A 25,106-nucleotide genomic window follows, 5' to 3' on the forward strand; every position below is an offset into this window, starting at 1 on the left:
CTGGACCCCTTCCCAGCTCCCCACTCCATCCTAGTGCTGGACCCCTTCCCAGCTCCCTCCACTCCATCCTAGTGCTGGACCCCTTCCCAGCTCCCTCCACTCCATCCTAGTGCTGGACCCCTTCCCAGCTCCCTCCACTCCATCCTAGTGCTGGACCCCTTCCCAGCTCCCTCCACTCCATCCTAGTGCTGGACCCCTTCCCAGCTCCCTCCACTCCATCCTAGTGCTGGACCCCTTCCCAGCTCCCTCCCTCCATCCTAGTGCTGGACCCCTTCCCAGCTCCCTCCACTCCATCCTAGTGCTGGACCCCTTCCCAGCTCCCTCCACTCCATCCTAGTGCTGGACCCCTTCCCAGCCCCTCCACTCCATCCTAGTGCTGGACCCCTTCCCAGCCCCTCCACTCCATCCTAGTGCTGGACCCCTTCCCAGCTCCCTCCACTCCATCCTAGTGCTGGACCCCTTCCCAGCTCCCTCCACTCCATCCTAGTGCTGGACCCCTTCCCAGCTCCCTCCACTCCATCCTAGTGCTGGACCCCTTCCCAGCTCCCTCCACTCCATCCTAGTGCTGGACCCCTTCCCAGCTCCCTCCACTCCATCCTAGTGCTGGACCCCTTCCCAGCTCCCTCCACTCCATCCTAGTGCTGGACCCCTTCCCAGCTCCCTCCACTCCATCCTAGTGCTGGACCCCTTCCCAGCTCCCTCCACTCCATCCTAGTGCTGGACCCCTTCCCAGCTCCCTCCACTCCATCCTAGTGCTGGACCCCTTCCCAGCTCCCTCCACTCCATCCTAGTGCTGGACCCCTTCCCAGCTCCCTCCACTCCATCCTAGTGCTGGACCCCTTCCCAGCTCCCTCCACTCCATCCTAGTGCTGGACCCCTTCCCAGCCCCCCCTCATCCTAGTGCTGGACCCCTTCCCAGCTCCCTCCACTCCATCCTAGTGCTGGACCCCTTCCCAGCTCCCTCCACTCCATCCTAGTGCTGGACCCCTTCCCAGCTCCCTCCCCTCATCCTAGTGCTGGACCCCTTCCCAGCTCCCTCCACTCCATCCTAGTGCTGGACCCCTTCCCAGCTCCCTCCACTCCATCCTAGTGCTGGACCCCTTCCCAGCTCCCTCCACTCCATCCTAGTGCTGGACCCCTTCCCAGCTCCCTCCACTCCATCCTAGTGCTGGACCCCTTCCCAGCTCCCTCCACTCCATCCTAGTGCTGGACCCCTTCCCAGCTCCTCCCTCCATCCTAGTGCTGGACCCCTTCCCAGCTCCCTCCACTCCATCCTAGTGCTGGACCCCTTCCCAGCTCCCTCCACTCCATCCTAGTGCTGGACCCCTTCCCAGCTCCCTCCACTCCATCCTAGTGCTGGACCCCTTCCCAGCTCCCTCCACTCCATCCTAGTGCTGGACCCCTTCCCAGCTCCCTCCACTCCATCCTAGTGCTGGACCCCTTCCCAGCTCCCTCCACTCCATCCTAGTGCTGGACCCCTTCCCAGCCCCTCCACTCCTTCCTAGTGCTGGACCCCTTCCCAGCTCCCTCCACTCCATCCTAGTGCTGGACCCCTTCCCAGCTCCCTCCACTCCATCCTAGTGCTGGACCCCTTCCCAGCTCCCTCCACTCCATCCTAGTGCTGGACCCCTTCCCAGCTCCCTCCACTCCATCCTAGTGCTGGACCCCTTCCCAGCTCCCTCCACTCCATCCTAGTGCTGGACCCCTTCCCAGCTCCCTCCACTCCATCCTAGTGCTGGACCCCTTCCCAGCTCCCTCCACTCCATCCTAGTGCTGGACCCCTTCCCAGCCCCTCCACTCCATCCTAGTGCTGGACCCCTTCCCAGCTCCCTCCACTCCATCCTAGTGCTGGACCCCTTCCCAGCTCCCTCCACTCCATCCTAGTGCTGGACCCCTTCCCAGCTCCCTCCACTCCATCCTAGTGCTGGACCCCTTCCCAGCTCCCACTCCATCCTAGTGCTGGACCCCTTCCCAGCTCCCTCCACTCATCCTAGTGCTGGACCCCTTCCCAGCTCCCTCCACTCCATCCTAGTGCTGGACCCCTTCCCAGCTCCCTCCACTCCATCCTAGTGCTGGACCCCTTCCCAGCTCCCTCCCATCCTAGTGCTGGACCCCTTCCCAGCTCCCTCCACTCCATCCTAGTGCTGGACCCCTTCCCAGCTCCCTCCACTCCATCCTAGTGCTGGACCCCTTCCCAGCTCCCTCCACTCCATCCTAGTGCTGGACCCCTTCCCAGCTCCCTCCACTCCATCCTAGTGCTGGACCCCTTCCCAGCTCCCTCCCTCCATCCTAGTGCTGGACCCCTTCCCAGCCCCTCCACTCCATCCTAGTGCTGGACCCCTTCCCAGCTCCCTCCACTCCATCCTAGTGCTGGACCCCTTCCCAGCTCCCTCCACTCCATCCTAGTGCTGGACCCCTTCCCAGCTCCCTCCACTCCATCCTAGTGCTGGACCCCTTCCCAGCTCCCTCCACTCCATCCTAGTGCTGGACCCCTTCCCAGCTCCCTCCACTCCATCCTAGTGCTGGACCCCTTCCCAGCTCCCTCCACTCCATCCTAGTGCTGGACCCCTTCCCAGCTCCCTCCACTCCATCCTAGTGCTGGACCCCTTCCCAGCTCCCTCCACTCCATCCTAGTGCTGGACCCCTTCCCAGCTCCCTCCACTCCATCCTAGTGCTGGACCCCTTCCCAGCTCCCTCCCTCCATCCTAGTGCTGGACCCCTTCCCAGCTCCCTCCACTCCATCCTAGTGCTGGACCCCTTCCCAGCTCCCTCCACTCCATCCTAGTGCTGGACCCCTTCCCAGCTCCCTCCACTCCATCCTAGTGCTGGACCCCTTCCCAGCTCCCTCCACTCCATCCTAGTGCTGGACCCCTTCCCAGCTCCCTCCACTCCATCCTAGTGCTGGACCCCTTCCCAGCTCCCTCCACTCCATCCTAGTGCTGGACCCCTTCCCAGCTCCCTCCACTCCATCCTAGTGCTGGACCCCTTCCCAGCTCCCTCCACTCCATCCTAGTGCTGGACCCCTTCCCAGCTCCCTCCACTCCATCCTAGTGCTGGACCCCTTCCCAGCTCCCTCCACTCCATCCTAGTGCTGGACCCCTTCCCAGCTCCCTCCACTCCATCCTAGTGCTGGACCCCTTCCCAGCTCCCTCCACTCCATCCTAGTGCTGGACCCCTTCCCAGCTCCCTCCACTCCATCCTAGTGCTGGACCCCTTCCCAGCTCCCTCCACTCCATCCTAGTGCTGGACCCCTTCCCAGCTCCCTCCACTCATCCTAGTGCTGGACCCCTTCCCAGCTCCCTCCACTCCATCCTAGTGCTGGACCCCTTCCCAGCCCTCCCTTCCTAGTGCTGGACCCCTTCCCAGCTCCCTCCACTCCATCCTAGTGCTGGACCCCTTCCCAGCCCCCACTCCATCCTAGTGCTGGACCCCTTCCCAGCTCCCTCCACTCCATCCTAGTGCTGGACCCCTTCCCAGCTCCCTCCACTCCATCCTAGTGCTGGACCCCTTCCCAGCTCCCTCCACTCCATCCTAGTGCTGGACCCCTTCCCAGCTCCCTCCACTCCATCCTAGTGCTGGACCCCTTCCCAGCTCCCTCCACTCCATCCTAGTGCTGGACCCCTTCCCAGCTCCCTCCACTCCATCCTAGTGCTGGACCCCTTCCCAGCCCCTCCCCCATCCTAGTGCTGGACCCCTTCCCAGCTCCCTGCACTCCATCCTAGTGCTGGACCCCTTCCCAGCTCCCTCCACTCCATCCTAGTGCTGGACCCCTTCCCAGCTCCCTCCACTCCATCCTAGTGCTGGACCCCTTCCCAGCTCCCTCCACTCCATCCTAGTGCTGGACCCCTTCCCAGCTCCCTCCTCCCTTCCTAGTGCTGGACCCCTTCCCAGCTCCCTCCACTCCATCCTAGTGCTGGACCCCTTCCCAGCCCCTCCCTCTTCCTAGTGCTGGACCCCTTCCCAGCTCCCTCCACTCCATCCTAGTGCTGGACCCCTTCCCAGCCCCTCCACTCCATCCTAGTGCTGGACCCCTTCCCAGCTCCACTCCATCCTAGTGCTGGACCCCTTCCCAGCTCCCTCCACTCCATCCTAGTGCTGGACCCCTTCCCAGCTCCCCACTCCATCCTAGTGCTGGACCCCTTCCCAGCCCTCCACTCCATCCTAGTGCTGGACCCCTTCCCAGCTCCCTCCACTCCATCCTAGTGCTGGACCCCTTCCCAGCTCCCTCCACTCCATCCTAGTGCTGGACCCCTTCCCAGCTCCCTCCACTCCATCCTAGTGCTGGACCCCCCCCTCCCTCATCCTAGTGCTGGACCCCTTCCCAGCTCCACTCCATCCTAGTGCTGGACCCCTTCCCAGCCCCTCCACTCCATCCTAGTGCTGGACCCCTTCCCAGCTCCCTCCACTCCATCCTAGTGCTGGACCCCTTCCCAGCTCCCTCCACTCCATCCTAGTGCTGGACCCCCCAGCTCCCTCCACTCCATCCTAGTGCTGGACCCTTCCCAGCTCCCTCCACTCCATCCTGCTGGACCCCTTCCCAGCTCCCTCCACTCCATCCTAGTGCTGGACCCCTTCCCAGCTCCCTCCACTCCATCCTAGTGCTGGACCCCTTCCCAGCCCTCCCTCTTTCCTAGTGCTGGACCCCTTCCCAGCTCCCTCCACTCCATCCTGCTGGACCCCTTCCCAGCTTCCACTCCATCCTAGTGCTGGACCCCTTCCCAGCTCCCTCCACTCCATCCTAGTGCTGGACCCCTTCCCAGCTCCCTCCACTCCATCCTAGTGCTGGACCCCTTCCCAGCTCCCTCCCTCATCCTAGTGCTGGACCCCTTCCCAGCTCCCTCACTCCATCCTAGTGCTGGACCCCTTCCCAGCTCTCCACTCCATCCTAGTGCTGGACCCCTTCCCAGCTCCCTCCACTCCATCCTAGTGCTGGACCCCTTCCCAGCTCCCTCCACTCCATCCTAGTGCTGGACCCCTTCCCAGCTCCCTCCACTCCATCCTAGTGCTGGACCCCTTCCCAGCTCCCTCCACTCCATCCTAGTGCTGGACCCCTTCCCAGCTCCCTCCACTCCATCCTAGTGCTGGACCCTTCCCAGCTCCCCCCCCCTAGTGCTGGACCCCTCCCCAGCTCCTCCTTTGCACCCCTCCCACTCCCCCCCCCCAGTCTGGACCCCCCCCCTCCCCCACCCCCTCCCCCCCCCCCTAGTCTGACCCCCTTACCCCAGCTCCCCCCCCCCCCACTCCATCCTATGCTGGACCCCCCCCCCCTCCCACCCCCCCCCCCCCCCCCCCTCCCCTGTGCTGGACCTCCCCAGCTCCCTCACCCCATCCTAGTGCTGGACCCCTCCCAGCCCCTCCACTCCATCCATGCTGACCCCTCCCAGCCCCTCCACTCCCCTAGTGCTGGACCCCCTTCCCAGCTCCCCTGCACTCCATCCTTGCTCCCCTCCCAGCCCCTCACTCCATCCTAGTGTTGGACCCCTTCCCAGCTCCCTACACTCCAGCCCTGTAGGCTCCTCTGTGTTCTTCAGACACACCAGGTGTGCTCAGCTCCCAGGCTTCACACGTGCTGTTCTCTTGCCTGGAATACCCTTCAGTCCCCGGACAGCCACACGCTTGCCCCTCACCTCCTTTATGTCTTCATTCCAATGTCCCTCCTTGGCGAGGCCTCTCTTGGCCACCCTGTCCAAAATGTCACATTCACCCACACTTCCTGTTTGCCTTCCCTGCCTTTTTTCTCCTTAGCATTTATAATTACTCAACATATTTTATAATTTTCACAGGTATCTTTTTTATTATTCATTCATGACTGTATCCTCATCACCCAGAACAGTGCCAGCCACTTAGCTCAATAAATATTTGTTAAATGACTGACTGAATGAATGCGTGACGCAACTATGAAATGGAAATGGCAGGGCTCCGAGAAACAGACCCGTGGAGAGGTTTCACTCCCTCTCTATTTCTGGACAAATGCAATATCCGTTTAGATGTGATCCTCCATGTTTTGGTTTTGTTTTATTTTGTTTTTTTTTGTTTTTTGATGGAGTTTCGCTCTTGTTGCCCAGGCTGGAGTGCAATGGTGCAATCTCGGCTCATCACAACCTCTGCCTCCTGGGTTCAAGCGATTCTCCTGCTTCAGCCTCCTGAGTAGCTGAGATTACAGGCACCCGCCACCATGCCTGACTAATTTTGTATTTTTAGTAGAGACAGGGTTTCACCATGTTGGTCAGGCTGGGCTCGAACTCCCAACCTCAGGTGATCCGCCGGCCTCGGCCTCCCAAAGTGCTGGGATTACAGGCATGAGACACCCAGCACCCTTCAGGTTTTCAGCCCTTTGCCAAAGGTACAACCCTGTAATGGTCTAAACAGATCTGCTCTCTAATTCACTTTTTGTCATACCCAGCATAGCACCATGTTCAGGAAAGAATCTGAAAGGAGCTCTTTGAGGAGGTGGGGGGAGAGAAAGAGGCTAAAGATTTGGCTAGGTGGGCAGTACAGTCCCCGTCTGCTGTGCGTTACTCGAGAGCAGGTACACAGAATAATTCCTTCTTCCAGAGATGGGTCACAGTCCTGGGAAAGCCTCACACATATTAGAGTTGAGAAAGAGAGGAGGCTGATAAAGCAGGAGACTGTCCTGCCTGGGAACTCCCATTCTCTCTTTGTGTTTCAGATCAGTACCCACCCTCCATCAATGGTAGTCATGTGGTTGAAGCCTACAAGGGGCAGATCACGCTGATTCAGTACACCAGCAATGCAGAGGATGCCACCTTCACGCTCAGAGACAACTGTACCGACTTTAAGCTCTTTGGTAAGAATATTTGGCTGGCTGAGGAGAGTGGGGAGGTGGGTAGGGGATGAGGTCGGAGTCAAACTTTGGGAAATTCTGCACTGCTGTACCCAGCAACACTTGCTGTCAATCTTTCATTCGAATATCCAGGACCGGCATTTCCGAGGAGCGATACCTATAACTCAAATAGGTGCCCCCAGTAAGTAGTAGTGACGGGCTTATGGCGGTTTGGCCAGATAGCTACAGTGACTCTGGACACACAGAACTGATTCAAGGCCGGGCGCGGTGGCTCACGCCTGTCATCTCAGAGCTTTGAGAGGCCGAGGCGGGCGGATCATCTGAGGTCAGGAGTTCGAGACCAGTCTGGCCAACATGGTGAAACCCCATCTCTACTAAAAATACAAAAAAATAGCCGGGCATGGTGGTGCATGCCTGTAATCCCAGCTCTTCAGGAGACTGAGGCAGGAGAATCGCTTGAACCCAGGAGGCAGATGTTGCAGTGAGCTGAGATCGCGTCACTGTACTCCAGCCTGGTGACAGAGCAAGACTCTGTCTCAAAAAAAAAAAAAAGATGCGAAGATCATTTAATCTCAATCTGATCATATACAGTCATCTTTAGCCATTATGCATTCACCAAATTATTAGAATAATCAAGTGCAACATTTAAAATGACCAATTTACAACATTTTTATATCTATTAAAGGAAGGATGTAATGTAGGACAAGATTTAAAGGAATATAAAAAATACTTTTGTTTGGTACCTTTCTCGCTCTTTTTGTCTGGTAACCATGTTTACCTATAGCCATGTCTTTCCTTGCCTGGTTTCCTGGGCTAGGACCCAGTAAAGTGCCATCGCTCCCTCTCCGTAAAGGTGTTAGAGACCCCGAGCCCTACATCCATGATCAGGGCGAAAGGGTCCAAGCACAAGGGATGCCGCTTTCGTCCGTTGCCAGCACTAATTCTGCGGGTGACTGTTCTTGGCTAAACCAAAGCCCCAGGGGGCATATTCTGCGTTCTCTTTGCCTCTCTGCCTGATGTTCTTTCTCTCCGCGTCTGAGAAGGGACTGCTTTGCCTGCAACCCTTTTGCCCCACGTACGTCCTCCCAGGTGCGAGACAATGGCATTGAGAGATTCTCTTCTCCACGGGCCCCACCCCTGAAGGACGATGATCTGGAAATTACGTTCGTCTATTCTCTGTCACTTCCTTTCAATCTGCTGTTTTAAGGAGACTTTCCTATTTTCTTGAAAATATAAGTTTGATCAGAAGATATGTAGCAGTGTTTCACTACAGTCTGGTGTCTGAAGGGGGTGTCTGGGAAAGGTCCAGGAAGTGGGGGGTGGGTGAGAAACCAGGGCAAAGGATGGGGCTGCTGTGAGACTGAAGCCAGTTTGGCCGGCAGCGCAGCCTGGGGAGGTGTCTGGAGGATCCTGGCCTTGATCCTCCATCCCCCAGGATGTCCCATCCTGGCGTGAGCCCAGCCAGGGCTGCCTTTGGGGTTTCTTCAGGGGGAAACCGCTTTCCCCTCTGTGGCGTTCCCCGCTACAATCAGTATGTTGGACTGGTGCCACCTCCTTCCAGCTGGGAGCGTGACTAGGATCACCCCCGATACCCGCCTTGCTCAAAGGAAATGACCAATGAGATTTGTCTGGGGAGGGGGGAGGGTGGCCTGAGAGGGGTGGGGGAAGCCCAGTATCAGCAGTCAGGGTGTTAGATGAGGATGCGTCAGACCACAGAGCTGAGGAGTCTCCCAGCTCTCAACGTTCTCATCTTCCCCCGGGCAGAGAATGGGACGTTGCTGTGGACACCCAAGTCGCTGGAGCCATTCACTCTGGAGATTCTAGCAAGACGTGCCAAGATTGGCTTGGCATCTGCACTCCAGCCCAGGACCGTGGTCTGCCATTGCAGTGCAGAGAGCCAGTGTTTGTACAACCAGACCAGCAGGGTGGGCAACTCCTCCCTGGAGGTGAGTGCTGGGAGGCGGGTGAGGAGTGTCTGTGCCGAGGGGAGAGGAAATGGGAGTGGAACGGATGCTGTGATTCTGCCTCTCCTGGGTGTGTCTGTGTTGGGAGGTGGGTGGAGCAGTGGTAGGTGAGTAGAGAAGACTCCAGTCTCAGGCCATAAACTCATGTGGGAAGAAAGAGAACTTTCTGGCCTGGTGCAGTGGCTCACGCCTTTAATCTCAGCACTTTTGGAGGCTGAGGAAGGCGGATCACAAGGTCAGGAGATCGAGACCATCCTGACCAACATGGTGAAACCCCGTCTCTACTAAAAATACCAATATTAGCTGGGCGTGGTGGCGGGTGCCTGTAGTCCCAGCTACTCGGGAGGCTGAGGCAGGAGAATCGCTTGAACCCGGGAGGCGGAGGTTACAGTGAGCCAAGATTGCGCCACTGCACTCCAGCCTGGGCAACAGAGTGAGACTCCATCTCAAAAAGAAAGAAAAGGAAAGAAAGAAGGAATGAAAAAAGGAAAGGAAAGAAAAGTAAAGGAAAGGAGAAAAAGAGAGAAAGAATGAATGAATGAAAGAAAGAAACTAACTTTATTGGAGAAAAAGGAAGAAAGAAGGAAGGAAGGAAAGAGGAAAGAACCTTTCTTTATTGCTTATAGTTCAACTGGATTTTTATCTCCCACCTCCCCTTCTGCCAGGTTGGCAGGAAACTTCTACCTCAGTCTTTCTCACAGTGCCCAGTGGTTCCCAGTTCCACAGCTCTGCGGCAAAGCCCAGCAGAGGGCCCTGCGGTGTGGGGTGGAAGGTGGTCATGGGGTCCCTGGGCCTGAGTCCACACAGGTTTCCATCACAGCTCTGCCCCACTTCCCCTCAGACCCAGGGAGAGGCTCTGCTGCTTCTGTGCCTTGCTCAGACAAAGGACACCTTTTCTGAGGCCGCTTACAGTCCCGTCTGCCTAGAAGCACCCCACAGCCGTTTCTCCCTGGGATGCCATCACGGTGCTGGGGAGAGAGCTGTGGGTCCCTCTATCTTGACACCTCCAAGCCCCTTTGCTTTCTCCTTTACTATCTCCTTCCAGCTAAAAGAAACATCTTTTCCAGTTTGGAGAAATTACTTCTGCATGTTTCTAGCCAAGATACTTGGCCTAATTCCACAACTCTTGTCCTATCTGCTTTTTTATTTTTATTTTTGGTTGTAAAAGAAGAGCCAGAAAGGAAAGTGTTTATCTGGCAACACAAAACTACCTCCCTCACCACTTACACACACACACACACACACATGCACACAGACACACACACACAGACACACATCCTCCTGAAGCATGAGCAGAGAATGGGTACTTGAAAGGGATAGAGGTAGGGATGGTTGGTGGGGTAGGGGGTAGAAAAGGATAAAATACACAATGGGAAAAAGAGAGATTGAAATCAATATACTATTCCATAGATCCCCAAATATGCACTCTTGGGAGTAGCAAGTGTTAGAAGGTTCCATTTTAGGGAGATTCCCTGAGTCGATTCAGTAAGGGAGTTAGAAAGGGAAGTGCAGGGAGCTTGGTGAGGCCTGGGCGCCGCAGCCTTTGCTGCGCTGTTGTTCTGGCTGCTGCGTTTTCTCACAGTGCTCAGCAGGGAGGCTCTGTGTTCTTGGTCTAGGAGTCAACAAGGGAGGTCAATTTCAGCTTCTATGGAATCCAGTTTGCAGGCCACACAGGAGCCTGAGGCAGGCGGATTGCTTGAGCTCAGGACTTTGAGATCAGCCTGGGCAATATGGCAAGACCGTGTCTCTACTAAAAATCAAAAAATTAGCTGGGTGTGTTGGCATATGCCTGTAATCTCAACTATTTGGGAGGCTGAGGCACAAGAATTGCTTTAACTTGGGCGGGGGACATTGCAATGAGCCGAGATCGAGACACTGCACTGCAGCCTGGGAAACAGAATGAGATTGTCTCATTAAAAAAAAAAAAAGCAGAAGAAAAATACAAAAATTAGTGGGCGTGGTGGTGCATGCCTGTAGTCCCAGCTCCTTGGGAAGCTGAGGTGGGAGGATGGCTTGAACCTGGGAGGTGGAGTTTGCAGTGAGCCAAGATCAAGACATTGCACTCCAGCCTGGGTGACACAGTGGGACCCTGTCTCAAAATAAATAAGGAATCCGGTTTTCAAGCAATAGAACATACATGGATACATACACACATGGATGCATACACACATGGATACATACACATGGATACATACACATATGGATACATACACATGGATACATACACACACGGATACATACACACATACGTGGATACATGCATGCATAGATACACACATGCATACATGGATACACACATATGTACATGGATACATTCATTCATTCATTAATGCTTCAATCATTCATGCATCCCCCATCTTACTCTAGAAAGGATTTCAGGCAAAGAGCTAGAGTGTGAGAGGGAAGAGGCTGAGATCCCGGTGCAGGGCCAGGCAGGGGGTCAGGGTAAAACAATGACCCAGGGAGGCCAACTGGGCAGGACTACTGTGTGGCTTTAGGCAGGACCTTGCAGCCCCACGGCCTGGTCAAGAAGGTGCTCAGCAGGTGCTGGTGGGGCTGAGACACGAATCAGGGTCCACGGGTTCTCAGGCCAAAGGGGTCAGAGTCAGAAACACCCAGAAGCCTTTCTCAGTTTGGTCTCCTGGCCGCCTGTGATCAGCAACCCTCCTCCAGGTGGCTGGCTGCAAGTGTGACGGGGGCACCTTCGGCCGCTACTGCGAGCGCTCCGAGGATGCCTGTGAGGAGCCATGCCTCCCGAGTGTCCGCTGCGTTCCTGGGAAGGGCTGCGAGGCCTGCCCTCCAAACCTGACTGGGGATGGGCGGCACTGTGCCCGTGAGCCGGGAACAGGGCCTGGAGGAGGCGCTTCTGGGAGCAGCTGACAGCTCAAGGGTGTAGACAGCCAAAGGCAAACCATTTCTCTCCTTTTTCCAGCAAATCTTTAGAATGCTCAATCTAGGCAGGTATGGGAAATCTAGGCAGGCCTGGAAAGGGGGTGGTGGATGGTGTGGGGCTGAAGGAGAAGAGGTTGTACAGGCATAGCGGAGGGGACGGGGCTGAGCATCCCTGAGGCATTGATGGGGGGAACCCCGGGCAAAAGACTGAAGATGGTTTGGCCAGGGGAGGAGACTTCAGCAGCTCCAGGGAACCGGGCAAGCTGGGTCCTCGGTGGGGATCCGGCAGCAAAGGTGCCTGATTTTCCCTTTGAGTCTTCCCAGCCATCTGTTCCTCCCGCTCTGAGCCACCAGAGTCTGATGAGGGAGATCACAGCGAGGCCTTTACCAAGCCCCCTAAGGCACCCAAATAAAATCTACAGATCACTGCGTTCAGAGCCGAGGCCAGAGTGGGTAGAACCGCAGCTTTTATAAAGGCAGAAAAGGAGATGGACGTGAGAGGGGAGGGCGTGAGGAAAGCCAGCTGGGGGCCCCTCCTCTGCCAGCCTTCGGGGTCCTTTCTGAAGCAGAGGGTCTGAGACACACTCCAGTCCCTCCACAGAAGTGGAAGAATACCTGCCTGGCCAGGGAAAGGGGTTGCCCTGCAGAGAAACGCCTGGAAAAGCAGGGAAGGATGGTTTGGGGTTCCGAGTGGGGGAAAGAAAGCAGGCCTGTCCCGGAGCGGGTTTCCACGGGCTGGGCTGTCCCTCTGCTCCCCAGCGCGCTGCTGCTGACCTCCCTACTCACTCTGCAGCTCTGGGGAGCTCTTTCCTGTGTCGGAACCAGTCCTGCCCTGTGAATTACTGCTACAATCAAGGCCACTGCTACATCTCCCAGACTCTGGGCTGCCAGCCCACGTGCATCTGTCCCCCGGCCTTCACCGACAGCCTCTGCTTCCTGGCTGGGAACAACTTCAGTCCAACTGTCAACCTAGGTACTGCCAGAGACCCCGCCCTCTCACCCCTGCACCCCGCCTGGGCCCCGCCCTCTCACCCCGGCACTCCTCCCGGGCCCCACCCTCTTGCCTCCGCACTCCGCCCACCTTTGGAGAAGATGAGGAAGCTCTGGGGTCACAGGACAGAGCTCCAGATTTCTCTGGGACGGTGTAAGGTGCAGGCTATGGGAGCTGGCGAGGAAAGCTGTCATGGCAAGGACCATGGGCCTGTGTGGCCTATGGAGGAAGGACGGAGGCAGAGACCTCACAGCTGGCTCAGTGAGATGAGCGTCGGGGAGGTCCGGAGCATAGTGGAGTGAGCGCTAGGGTGAGGGCCACTTCTCCCGGTTTCTTCAGCGACCTTCTGTCACTGTGGAATGTAGGGTGAGGGCCACTTCTCCGGTTTCTTCAGCGACCTTCTGTCACTGTGGAATGTAGGGTGAGGGCCACTTCTCCCGGTTTCTTCAGCGACCTTCTGTCACTGGAATGGAGCAGTCGGCCTGGGCTGGCCCGACAGACTTTTTGGGTAAGTCTGGGTAAACCGTGGGGTGATGACACATTTGCTTCTCCCATCTCCAGAACTTCCCTTAAGAGTCATCCAGCTCTTGCTCAGTGAAGAGGAAAATGCCTCCATGGCAGAGGTCAACGCCTCGGTCAGTGCTGCAGGCCGCGCTCTGGGTGGGAGGGGATGCTTGGCGGGTTCAGGCGAGGGCAGGACCATCACTGTGTGGCCTTCGTCTTGTCATCTCTCTGGATTCAACTGCCAGAGGAGGCCGGAGCCTCTTGCCCCGTGGGAGGTGCAGGGCATTAGGAAGTGAGGAAGGCCCAGGACAGAAACCTCGACTCATCATAAGCAGAGGCCAGGATGCCAAGTCACCCCAGCTGAGACCTCTAAGCTTCTTGGTTATGATCTGAAAGAAACTAAAGGACATTTCACCTCCAGGGAGTCTTCCCTGACTTCCAAGAGGGAACTGGCAGCTCCCTCTTCTTGGCTGCCATGCCATACCTCAGTCACAGGCAAAGTGGCGCAACTGCCGAGTGGTTGGGGCTCTAGAATCCTGCACACCCAGAATCAGAATCCCTGCTCTGCCCCTCACTAGAGCAGTGTGCTAACTAGACACATCATATAACAGGTCATCTGTAAACACAGGGACAATCATAGCACCTGAGTCAACAGGCTGTATCACCATTTAAATGATAACGTGTGTCAAGCATTTAGTCCAGTGCCTGACACACAAGTATTCAAACATGATTGCTATTATTACTACTGCAAGCCTAGCACTCCACATTCCACACTCCACACGGTAAAATCTGTTGACATTTGTCACCTGCGCCAGACAATGCACTCTTTGAGTTTAGACTCCACCTAAGTCACCTTGACACCCCCAGCCCCTGACCATCTCCTAGGTCTAAACAACCCATGTTCAATATACGGGGAGGAGGTCATGAGTCATGCATCAGAGGCAAGGTAGGGGCCATTCATGTCAGATTCCCCGCTCGTCATATGAGGCCAAGGAGGGGGACAGAATGGAAAACCCTTCACTCTCAACAAACATTATGAAACAAGGACCCATGACAGTCACTGAGCTAGGCTAGAGTGTGAGGGTGCAGAGACAGGTGAGGAAGGTGCTGGGGTCCTAGGGCTTGCGTTCCAGGAGGAAACAGGGATGAATACACCCATCAAGGTGGGAGGGGGTCTCCCCCCGGATGGGGCCTCACCCCCACCCCCATCCCCCATCCTCTGGCCTAGGTGGCATACAGACTGGGAACCCTGGACATGCGGGCCTTTCTCCGCAACAGCCAAGTGAAACAAATGTAAGTGGGACTGTGTCCCCCTGAGCCCCCAGATCCTCTTCCTCATCCCCCGCCCCCAGCCCCCTCACTGTCGCCCTCCCACACAGCGATTCCCCAGCACCGGCCTCGGGAAGCCCCATTCAACACTGGATGGTCATCTCAGAGTTCCAGTACCGCCCTCGGGGCCCCGTCATCGACTTCCTGAGCAACCAGCTGCTGGCCGCGGTGGTGGAGGCGTTCTTATACCATGTTCCACGGAGGAGTGAGAAGCCCAGGAATGACGTGGTCTTCCAGCCCATCTCCAGGGAAGACGTGCGCGACGTGTCAGCCCGTGAGTCCGTCCATTCCGGGGACAGTATGGGGGTCACTGTGGGGGGCGGGTAAACAGAGGTGCTTCAGCCCACACAAACAAGCTAACTGAGTTTTTCTGTTTGGTTTTGAGCGAAAACGTGAACATTTTATCCAGCTGCTTTTTAGATTCAGGAGCAGGAGCAGCCAGCGCTGCTAAGGCAGTCACATGCAGACAGCTTCACAGAGCAAGTACCCAGCCAGGGCCTTGCTGACTGTGGCTGCTAATCAAACAGCAGCAATTTATTTTCATAAAATTGCTAATAGTTTTCTTAAAATGCCATTGCACTTAAACATACACAGCGACACCCCCATCGTCTCTGCCCTCTAGCGGGAGGATATGAAGCTGGAGACTGGAGACTGGCCAGGGACAGAGGCAACTACTCCCTGAAATGATGTGACCCTGTGCAAGCCCCTTCCCCAGGCCAGGCCAGGCCTCAACACCCCCAAGCACCTTCTCCAGGCCAGGACAGGCCTCAATAGCCCCCAGCACCTTCCCCAGGCCAGGCCAGGCCTCAACAGCCCCCAGCCCCTTCCCCAGGCTGGGCCTCAACACCCCGCAGCACCTTCCCCAGGCCAGGCCTCAACACCCCCAAGCACCTTCCCCAGGCCAGGCCGGGCCTCAACAGCCCCCAGAACCTTCCCCAGGCCAGGCCTCAACACCCCCCAGCACCTTCCCCAGGCCAGGCCTCAACACCCCCCAGCACCTCCCCCAGGCCAGGCCTCAACACCCCCCAGCACCTTCCCCAGGCCAGGCCTCAACACCCCCAAGCACCTTCCCCAGGCCAGGCCAGGCCTCAACACCCCCCAGCACCTCCCCCGCCAGGCCAGGCCTCAACACCCCCCAGCACCTCCCCCAGGCCAGGCCTCAGCACCCCCATCTGAAAATGAGATGGGATTTCTGAGCCCCCTTTCAGTGCTGACAGCCCCTGTTTCTTCCAGAACAGGAATAAGTTGGCAAGCTTGGCAGAGAAACAAAGGAATAACGCATCCTATTTTCTGTATAGGGCAGGGCAGTGGCCACACCCCAAACACAACAGAAACTGCTGTTTTACTTGGGTCTGGGACCAAGCAAGAGCTTCTCCAGAATCCAGGCTAAGCCCGCTCTCTCCCGGAGCAGGGGGTGAAATCCCTCAGAACTACTGTATGTTGGGGAGTTGGGGTAGGAGGCGCAGGGAGGCAAGCCCTGACTATGCAATTAAGGAAAACCTATAATTTTTATTATACAAGCATCGTATGTTTATTGCAGAAACTTTAGGAAACCAAACTTAACAAAAAGAAAAAAGGAAAAAAACCCTGTAATCCCAACCCCCAGAGAGACAACAATATTTCATACATATCCTTCTGAACTTTCTTTTATGCCTAGGAACCTTCACACATCGATTTTTTATTGAAGGATCAAATCATTCCTAATGTTGGATAACCTGCTCGTTCAACAATTGTGAACAGGTTGTCTCATATATTGTGTCCATATTCCCATTTGACATATTATAATGGTATGTTTGAATATAGTGTCATATTTTAAAATACGTTATAATAATCATTACCATTTTTTGAGTGCTTACTGTGTGTCAGGCAGTGTACTGAGTACTGTGGACACATTATCTCATTTAAATCTCACAGCAGCATAAGTGCTACTATGATCATTTCCTTTTAAAGATAAGGAAACTGAAGCTGAAAGAGTGAAAGAGTGTTCCCTGAATTACACATCTAGTTACTAGCAGAGTTTCAGTTTCCACCCAGGTCTGGCCACCTTCAAAGCATGTGCTCTTCAGGAAAGCATTTTCCCTAGGAACCTTTTTCCCTAGGAAACTTTTTCCATAGGAACCACCATCCCTTGGTAAGGATGTGCAGTAGTTTATTTAACCAGACCCCACTTCTGAAACGTTGTTACTATTATCCACCACGCTGATCTGAATGTCCAGGGGCATATGTATCTGTGCACTTCTTTACTTATTTCTCAGGATAAACACCCGAAAAGGAATTCGTGGCTGAAAAGGTATTGATTTAGTGTTCATCAGTTGCTTTCTGTGTTAATCTGTGTCCTTCCCGACAGTGAGCGTGAGCACGCTGAAGGCTTACTTCAGATGCGATGGCTACAAGGGCTACGACCTGGTCTACAGCCCCCAGAGTGGCTTCACCTGCGTGTCCCCGTGCAGTAGGGGCTACTGTGACCATGGAGGCCAGTGCCAGCACCTGCCCAGTGGGCCCCGCTGCAGGTGCATAGGGCTGCGGCCAGGAGGTGGATGACAGTGCTGGGGAACCCAAGCTGGGCAAGACACTGCAAGGGGTCCAGGAATTAGGATGGCTCCCTTTGTAAAGAGAGAGATCAGAGACCAGGGAAGAGGGGACAGTGGAAAAGGAGAGTTGTGAGTGCCTGCTGTGTGTGGAGAATAAAGGCGCTATATTACAAACTCTGAAACCCAAAGGAGCCACAAGGGGCATTAGAGCCATTTTGAAGATGAGAAAACTGCAGCTTAGAGATGACAAGGAAGCTGCCCTGGGATGCAGCAGGTTAAGCAGCAGGGCGTGGTTTCCAAAGCCAAACATTTTTTATATTTTTATGTTTTGAGATGGAGTGTCATTTGTCGCCCAGGCTGGAGTGCAGTGGTGCGTTCTCGGCTCACTGCCATGTCCTTCTCCCGAGTTCAAGCGATTCTCTTGCCTCAGCCTCCCAAGTAGTTGGGACTACAGGCACGCACCACCACGCCCAGCTAATTTTTGCATTTTTAGTAGAGATGGGGTTTGCCATGTTGGTCAGGCTGGTCTCGAACTCCTGACCCCAGGTGATCCGTCCACCTTGGCCTCCCAAAGTGCTGAGATTACAGGCGTGAGCCACCGCGCCAGGGCCCAGAGTCAAACCCTCGCACCTGATCTGGCTGCTGCTTCCCTGCTGCCTCCTTGTGGGAAAAGAACCTGCAGTCCTGTGTCTAGGCCAGCCCTGCCCCTCAGTCGAGCGAGGCGCCTTTGCTCCTGCCCTCACCAGCAGTCCCTGGGGCTCCGCTGGTTAACGCGCAGGAGGCCGCGGCCCCAGGCAGGCCTGGTCTCGGAGCCCTCCGCCAGCTGCAGTTCCAGATCCCGCCGAAGGAGGGGGTGGGCGGGGTGGGGCTGGGGCGGGGTGTGACTGCGCATCCGGGATGCTGTGGCCGGCATCCCTGCTGCACAGGTGCAGCTGACTGCACATGCAGCTGAATTCACACCAGGTTTTTGTTTTTTTGTTTTGTTTTGTTTTTTGAGACGGAGTCTTGCTCTGTCCCCCAGGCTGGAGTGCAGTGTTGCAATCTCGGCTCACTGCAACCTCCACCTCCCAGGTTCAAGCGATTCTGCCTCAGCCTCCTGAGTAGCTGGGACTACAGGTGCGCACCACCATGCCTGGCTAATTTTGTATTTTTAGTAGAGATGGGGGTTTCACCATGTTGGCCAGTCTGGTCTCGAACCCCTGACCTCAAGTGATCCGCCCACCTCAGCCTCTCAATGTGCTGGGATTACAGGCTGAACCCCCTGCGCCGGCCCAGGCCCATGTTTCTAAAGCCCACACCTGCCTCCTTTGCCCAGTGGTCTCACTTCAGCACAGCCTCAGGGCTGACTCAGTCTCTCTGGAGAGTGGGGCGAGCCCAGCCTCTCCTACAGAACCTCTTCTTCCCCAGCAGAAGAGGAGGGGCTGGGAGGCTGAGCTCCCGCCTCTGACCACCTGTCGCTCTCTCTTGGTCCCCAGCTGTGTGTCCTTCTCCATCTACACGGCCTGGGGCGAGCACTGTGAGCACCTGAGCATGAAACTCGACGCGTTCTTCGGCATCTTCTTTGGGGCCCTAGGCGGCCTCTTGCTGCTGGCGGTTGGGACGTTCGTGGTCCTGCGCTTCTGGGGTTGCTCCAGGGCCAGGTTCTCCTATTTCCTGGACTTAGCTGAGGCCTTGCCTTGAAGGGGCAGCTGTGGCCTAGGCTACCTCAAGACCCACCTCATCCTCACCACACACTTAAGGCACCATTGCTTTTGGGAGACTGGAAAAGGGAAGGTGACTGCAGGCTGTCAGGATTCTTCAAGGAGAATGAATACTGGGAATCAAGACAAGACCCATAGGCACAGGTGCACAGGGGGAGGCCATAAAGATCAAACATGCATGGATGGGTCCTCACGCAGACACATCCACAGAAGGACACTAGCCTGTGCACGCGTGCGTGCATACACACACACACACAAAAGAGTCCATAATGCGGTGATGGCCCTAAGTTAAGCAAAATGCTTCTGCACACAAAACTCTCTGGTTTACTTCAAATTAAACTCTATTTAAAGTCTCTCTGACTTTTTGTGTCTTCAAAACCAGGAATTCCATTCCTGATTTTCTTCTGGTGGCTGAAGGGCTGGGCACAGGCTTCTCCCAACCATCAGAGGGCACAGAGTGTGGAGGTTAAGTGCTGGGCAGGCGGTGGAGCAGTAGGGGCAGCTGGATCCAGTCCTAATCAGCCCGGTCACCCATGCTGGAAGCCCTCAGTTGCTCCACCCCAACCTTGCTTCATAATCCACATCACCTTCTTCCCCCACCCCAGTGCAGGCCAAAGCTTCGCCCGCTAAGGATGAAAGCGAAAGAGATACCCCAAGATGGAGTGCCCCAGACTCTCTCCCAGGACCCCTCCCTGCCTGCCTGTCCATCAATTTCACAAAAGTCGTAAAAGGATTAATGTACAGTGTGTTTTCCTGTCTGGTGGCTGTCCCCACCGCCTGTGTTTCATGGAAGAGGGATTAAACCATTTCAGCTCCATTTCCAGGAACCAGCTCAAGAAACATGCCACCACCCCACCCTTAGATCTGGAGGACCCGAGCCCTAATATACCTTCTCTGTCCTTTCCCGGACCCCAGATGGAGTCTTCTGAGGTTCTCCATCCCACAGCCCTTCACCTCTACCCTGCCTCCACTTGTCCCCAGCAACCTGATCAGCTTCCACATAATCCTCTCAGCAGGTGGGACTTTTACACCTATCTGGTGTAATAACTCCAACACAATTGGTCCACAATTCCTGTGTCTAGAAAATTTCAGTTCCAACTTTATGCAGAAACTAGGTAGCTGCCTCTTAGTTCTAAACCCCAAATCCCTGAAGAAAGAATGTGACTGGTCCAATTTACATCAGTTGTTTATGCCTGGTCCAATAAAATGCAGTCATGGCGTCAGAAAGGAGGTCACATGGTGCAAAGCAGGTGTTCAAGCTCATTCTTGTGGGTGGGTAAGTGCTGTTGAAGGAAGCTCCCAAAGGAATATCTTTGGCTGGGCACCACGGCTCATGCCTGTAATCCCAACACTTTGGGAGGTCGAGGCGGGTGGATCACTTGAGGCCAGGAGTTTGAAACCAGCCTGGCCAACATAGTGAAACCCTGTCTCTACTAAAATACAAAAATTCACTGGGCCTGGTGGCACACGCCTGTAATCCCAGCTACTCAGGAGGCTGAGGCAGGAGAGTCTCTTGAACCCAGGAGGCGGAGGTTGCAGTGAGCTGAGATTGTGCCACTGCACTCCAGCCTGGGTGACAGAGCAAGACTCTGTCTCAAAAAAAAAATTATATATATATATATATATATATACATAAAATCTTTGTATTAGGGTTCCCTAGATGGTCAGGACTAATAGGATAGATGTATATATAAAGGGGAGTTTATGAAGGAGTATCGACTCACACGATCACAAGGTGAGGTCCACAATAGGCCGTCTGCAAGCTGACAAGCAGGGAAGCCAGTCTGAATCCCAAGATCTCAAAAGTAGGGAAGCCGACAGTGCAGCCTTAAGTCTGTGGTCAAAGGCCCGAGAGCCCCTGACAAACCACCAGTGTAAGTCCAAGAGTCCAAAAGCTGAAGAACTGGAAGTCCGATGTTCGAGGGCAGGGAGCATCCAGCATGGGAGAAAGATGAAGGCTGGAAGTCTTAGCCAGTATAATCCTTCCACGTTCCTCTGCCTGCTTTATTCTGGCTATACTGGCAGCTGATTAGATTGTGTCCACCCAGACTGAGAGTGAGTCTGCCTCTCCCAGTCCACTGATTCAAATATTAGTCTCCGTTGCCAACACCCTCACAGAGAGACACCCAGGAACAATACTTTGCATCCTTCAGTCCAATCAAGTTGACGCTCAATATTAACCTTCACAGACTTTGATCTGAGCAGACTCCAAACTTATATGGAGAATGACTTCTCCCAATAGGTGAAGCTACTCTCCTATGTACAAAGCTGTAGCTTTACCCTCATACGGCCCAAAGTGGAATGTAATGGAATCTCCATACAAAACCGTAGTCACAGCATTCATTTATGAAGAAGCAAGCACACAGCACAGATGAGTTCGCTGGTGCATTTTACCGAATATTTAAGGGGAAATAATACCTATTTTCTGCAATCTTTTCCAGAAGATAGAAGCAGGAGGAATACTTCCTAAGTCATTTGTCAGTGTCACCCTAATACCAAAACCAGACAAAGACATTACAAGATGACTATAGACCAATATCTCTCACACAGATGCAAAAATTACCAACAAAATATTAGCAAATAGAGTTCAACAATATGTAAAAAGAATTATAGGCCATGACCAACAGGGATTTATCCCAGGTATGCAAGACTAGTTCACTATTCAAAAATCAGCTAATGCAATCCGTGACATCAACAGGCTAGAGAAGAAAAATCACATGATCGGCTGGGCATGGTGGCTTACGCCTGTAATCCCAGCACTTTGGGAGGTCGAGGCAGGTGGATCACGAGGTCAGGAGATCAAGACCATCCTGGCTAACACGGTGAAACCCTGTCTCTACTAAAAACACAAAAAATTAGCTGGGCGTGGTGGCGGGCACCTGTAGTCCCAACTACTTGGGAGGCTGAGGCAGGAGAATGGCGTGAACCCAGGAGGTGGAGATTGCAGCGAGCTGAGATCGTGCCACTGCACTCCAGCCTGGGTGACAGAGCGAGACTCCGTCTCAAGAAAAAAAAAAAAGAAGAAAAATCACATGATCATATCAGCGGACACAGGAAAAGCATTTGACAAAATCCAAACTTGCTCATGATAAAAAAATAAAAAAAAAACTCTCAGTAAATTAGAAATAGGAACTTCCTCAACTTGATAAAGGATTATCTACAAAAACTTAGCCGGGCGTGGTGGCTCAGGCCTGTAATCCCAGCACTTTGGGAGGCCAAGGTGGGCGGATCACAAGGTCAGGAGTTCGAGACCAGCCTGGCCAATATGGTGAAACCCCATCTCTACTAAAAATACAAAAATTAGCCGGGCATGGTGGCTGGCACCTGTAGTCCCAGCTACTTGGGAGGCTGAGGCAGGAGAATCAGCCCAGGAGGCGGAGGTTGCAGTGAGCCGAGATTGCACCACTGCACTCCAGCCTGGGCGACAGAGTGAGACTCTGTCTCAAAAAATAAATAAATAAATAAAAGAATATCTACAAAAACCTACAGCTAACATCATCCTTAATGGTGAGAAACTAGATGCTTTCCCCTAAGATTAGGAACAAGGCAAGAATGTCCCCTGTCACCATCGATTCTCAACATCCTGCTGGAGGTCTTGGCCAATGCAGCTAGACACAAAAGGGAAATAAAAGGTACAGAATAAAAAGGAAGAAATAAAACTGTTTTTGTTCACAGATGACACAATCATCTATGTAAAAAAATCTAAGAATTGACAAAAGGAAAAAACCCCAGAACAAAGAAGCAATTTCAGCCAAGTTTCACGATATAAGGTTAGTGTCCCAACATCAACGGCTTTCGTGTGTGCCAGCAAAGAACAACTGGAATTTAGAATTAAAAACATTTGAGTAAGACAGGAAACAAAAAAAAGAAAAACTAATAATAAAATTACATACACATTACCATTTACATTAGCATCCCCCAAAATGAAATACTGAGGTATAAATGTAACAAAATATGTACAAGAGCTATATGAGAAAACTATAAAACTCTGCCGAAAGATATCAAAGAACTTCATAAATGGGACGACATTCTATGTTTATGAACAGGAAGACTCATTTTTTTTTTTTTTTTTGAGACAGAGTCTCACTCTGTCACCCAGGCTGGAGTACAGTGGCGTGATCTCAGCTCACTGCAACCTCAGCCTCCCGGGTTCAAGCAATTCTCTTGCCTCAGCCTCATGAGTAGCTGGGATTACGAGCACACACCACCACGCCTGGCTAAATTTTGTTGTATTTTTAGTAGAGATAGGGTTTCAGCATTTTGGCCAGGCTGATCTCAAACTCCTGACCTCAGGTGATCCACCCACCTCGGCCTCCCAAAATGCTGGGATTATAGATGTGAGCCACCACACCAGGCCAGAAGACTCAATATTATCAAGATAGCAGCAGATCAAGATAGCCAACTTGATCTACAGATTCTACATAATAACACAATCTTAATCAAAATCCCAGGAAGTTATTTGTAGATATTGAGAAACTGGCTCTAAAGTTTATGTGGAGAGGCAAAAGATCCAAAATACCCAACTCAATATTGATGGACAACAGTCAGAGGACTGACACCACCTGACTTCAAGGCTTGCTCTAAAGCTATAGTCATGAAAACAGCATGACATTGGCAAAAGAATAGACAAATAGATCAACGGAACAGAACAGAGAGCCCAGAATATTAAAAGTAATATTTCTAATAGACCTGTATAAATGTGTCAACTGATCTTTGACAAAGGAGCAGAGGCCACATAATGGAGCAGAGAGTGTTTTCAACAAATGACACTGGGACAACTGGACATCCACACACACACACACAAAATCTAGACACAGACCTTATACCTTTCATAAAAACTCAAAATGAATCATAAACCTCAATAAAATGAAAAACTGTAAGACTACAAGAAGATAACACAGGAGAAAATCTAAATGACCTTGGGTATGGTGATGACTTTTTAGATACAATAGCAAGGGCATGATCCATGAAGGAAATAACTGATGAGCTGAACTTCGTTAACATTAAAAACTTCTTGGCCAGGCACGGTGGCTCACGCTTGTAATCCCAGCACTTTGGGAGGCCGAGGCGGGCGGATCACGAGGTCAGGAGATCGAGACCACGGTGAAACCCCGTCTCTACTAAAAATACAAAAAAATTAGCCGGGCGCGGTGGTTGGCGCCTGTAGTCCCGGCTACTCAGGAGGCTGAGGCAGGAGAATGGCGCGAACCCAGGAGGTGGAGCTTGCAGTGAGCCGAGATTGCGCCACCACCCTCCGGCCTGGGCGACAGAGCAAGACTCCGTCTCAAAAAAAAAAAAAAAAAAAAAAGAAAGCAGGTGTGCCTGGGGTTAGCGAGCTGCTTCCTGTGCATGGAGCATAGGATATGGAAGATGGGGCGGCGACCTGGAGCTAAGATGGTTGGCTGAGGCCATATCATGAAGACCCTTGCATAATACCAAGGTGGGGGTTTCATCCTGGAGGTAGGAACAGGAGTGGCTTTGATTTGGGAGAGGAAAGCTCTGGAGATGATGTAAAAGGTAGCTTGGAGTTAAAAAAAAAATTTTAAGTTCGATTTTAAGAAAATAAGAGAAGATAAAATAATATTTCATGAACTTTTTTCCATCCTAATAAATATGTTTCAACAACGCTTCTGTAGCTTGCATAAAATAACACTACAGTGTTTAAGCAAACTGTTACTTGGGGAGATTTGAGGTTATTTGTGTTTTGTTATGTCTTTTTCATCTATTAGTTGTTATAAACAGTTAGGCACAGATTCTTAATTACTTCCTTAGATAAATCAGTAACGAAACTGCTGAGTTAAAAGTATGTACATTTTTCGGGCTTTAAATAAATCAGTTAAATTGTCCTCCGGAAAGGCTGTACCAATTTCTTTCCTACTAGGAGTGTTTAAGAATGCCCATTTGCCCAGCGCCCAGCATAGATCAGTACAGACATACAATAAGCAATATCTCACTGTATTAATGGGCCTGTTTTTGCTACTGAAGTCACACGTTCTTTTTCACGGGGGGTGGTGGTGGGAGGAGAGGACATTTGTATTTCTTCTTTTGTGAATTACCTGTTGCCATTTATCCATTTTTCTACTGGTGTGTTTGCCTTTTTTTTTTTCTTGCTCTGTAAGAGTTCTCTGTATATTAAGGGCATCCTGTTGTCGCTATGTGCGGTGTAAATAAGTTCTTTCAACTTATTATTGCTGTACATGTCTAACTTCAATCCCTGGGAGAAGAGACAGATTTGAATCCTCCACGGCACATAGCTCAGTCTCTCTTCTGTGGCAGGTGCTCAACATATATGCCAAGATGGGCGAATTATTTTTGTCCAAGCTACTTTATGAAACTCATTCTGCCCCACTCCAGAAATGGAAGGGATCCGTCAAACGTTCAGACTCCCCT

The 25,106-nt window shown here is 53.2% G+C and overlaps 1 protein-coding gene across 1 annotated transcript in view; it reads left to right on the top strand.

Annotated features, from left to right (window-relative positions):
• Positions 1-19,094, top strand: part of LOC100599464 (mucin-4) — a 39,058-nt gene extending 19,964 nt beyond the window's left edge. Inside the window, 9 exon segments of the mRNA XM_030808623.1 lie at positions 6,671-6,808; positions 8,570-8,751; positions 11,443-11,602; positions 12,455-12,634; positions 13,214-13,287; positions 14,385-14,449; positions 14,536-14,759; positions 16,833-16,995; positions 18,492-19,094. Of these exon segments, the coding sequence (XP_030664483.1) occupies positions 6,671-6,808; positions 8,570-8,751; positions 11,443-11,602; positions 12,455-12,634; positions 13,214-13,287; positions 14,385-14,449; positions 14,536-14,759; positions 16,833-16,995; positions 18,492-18,696 (1,391 nt within the window). The 3' untranslated portion in view covers positions 18,697-19,094.
• The last annotated feature ends 6,012 nt before the right edge of the window (positions 19,095-25,106 follow it).

The sequence above is a fragment of the Nomascus leucogenys genome, unplaced genomic scaffold (genome assembly GCF_006542625.1).
Source record: "Nomascus leucogenys isolate Asia unplaced genomic scaffold, Asia_NLE_v1 000625F_164532_qpd_obj, whole genome shotgun sequence".
Lineage (NCBI taxonomy): Eukaryota > Metazoa > Chordata > Mammalia > Primates > Hylobatidae > Nomascus > Nomascus leucogenys.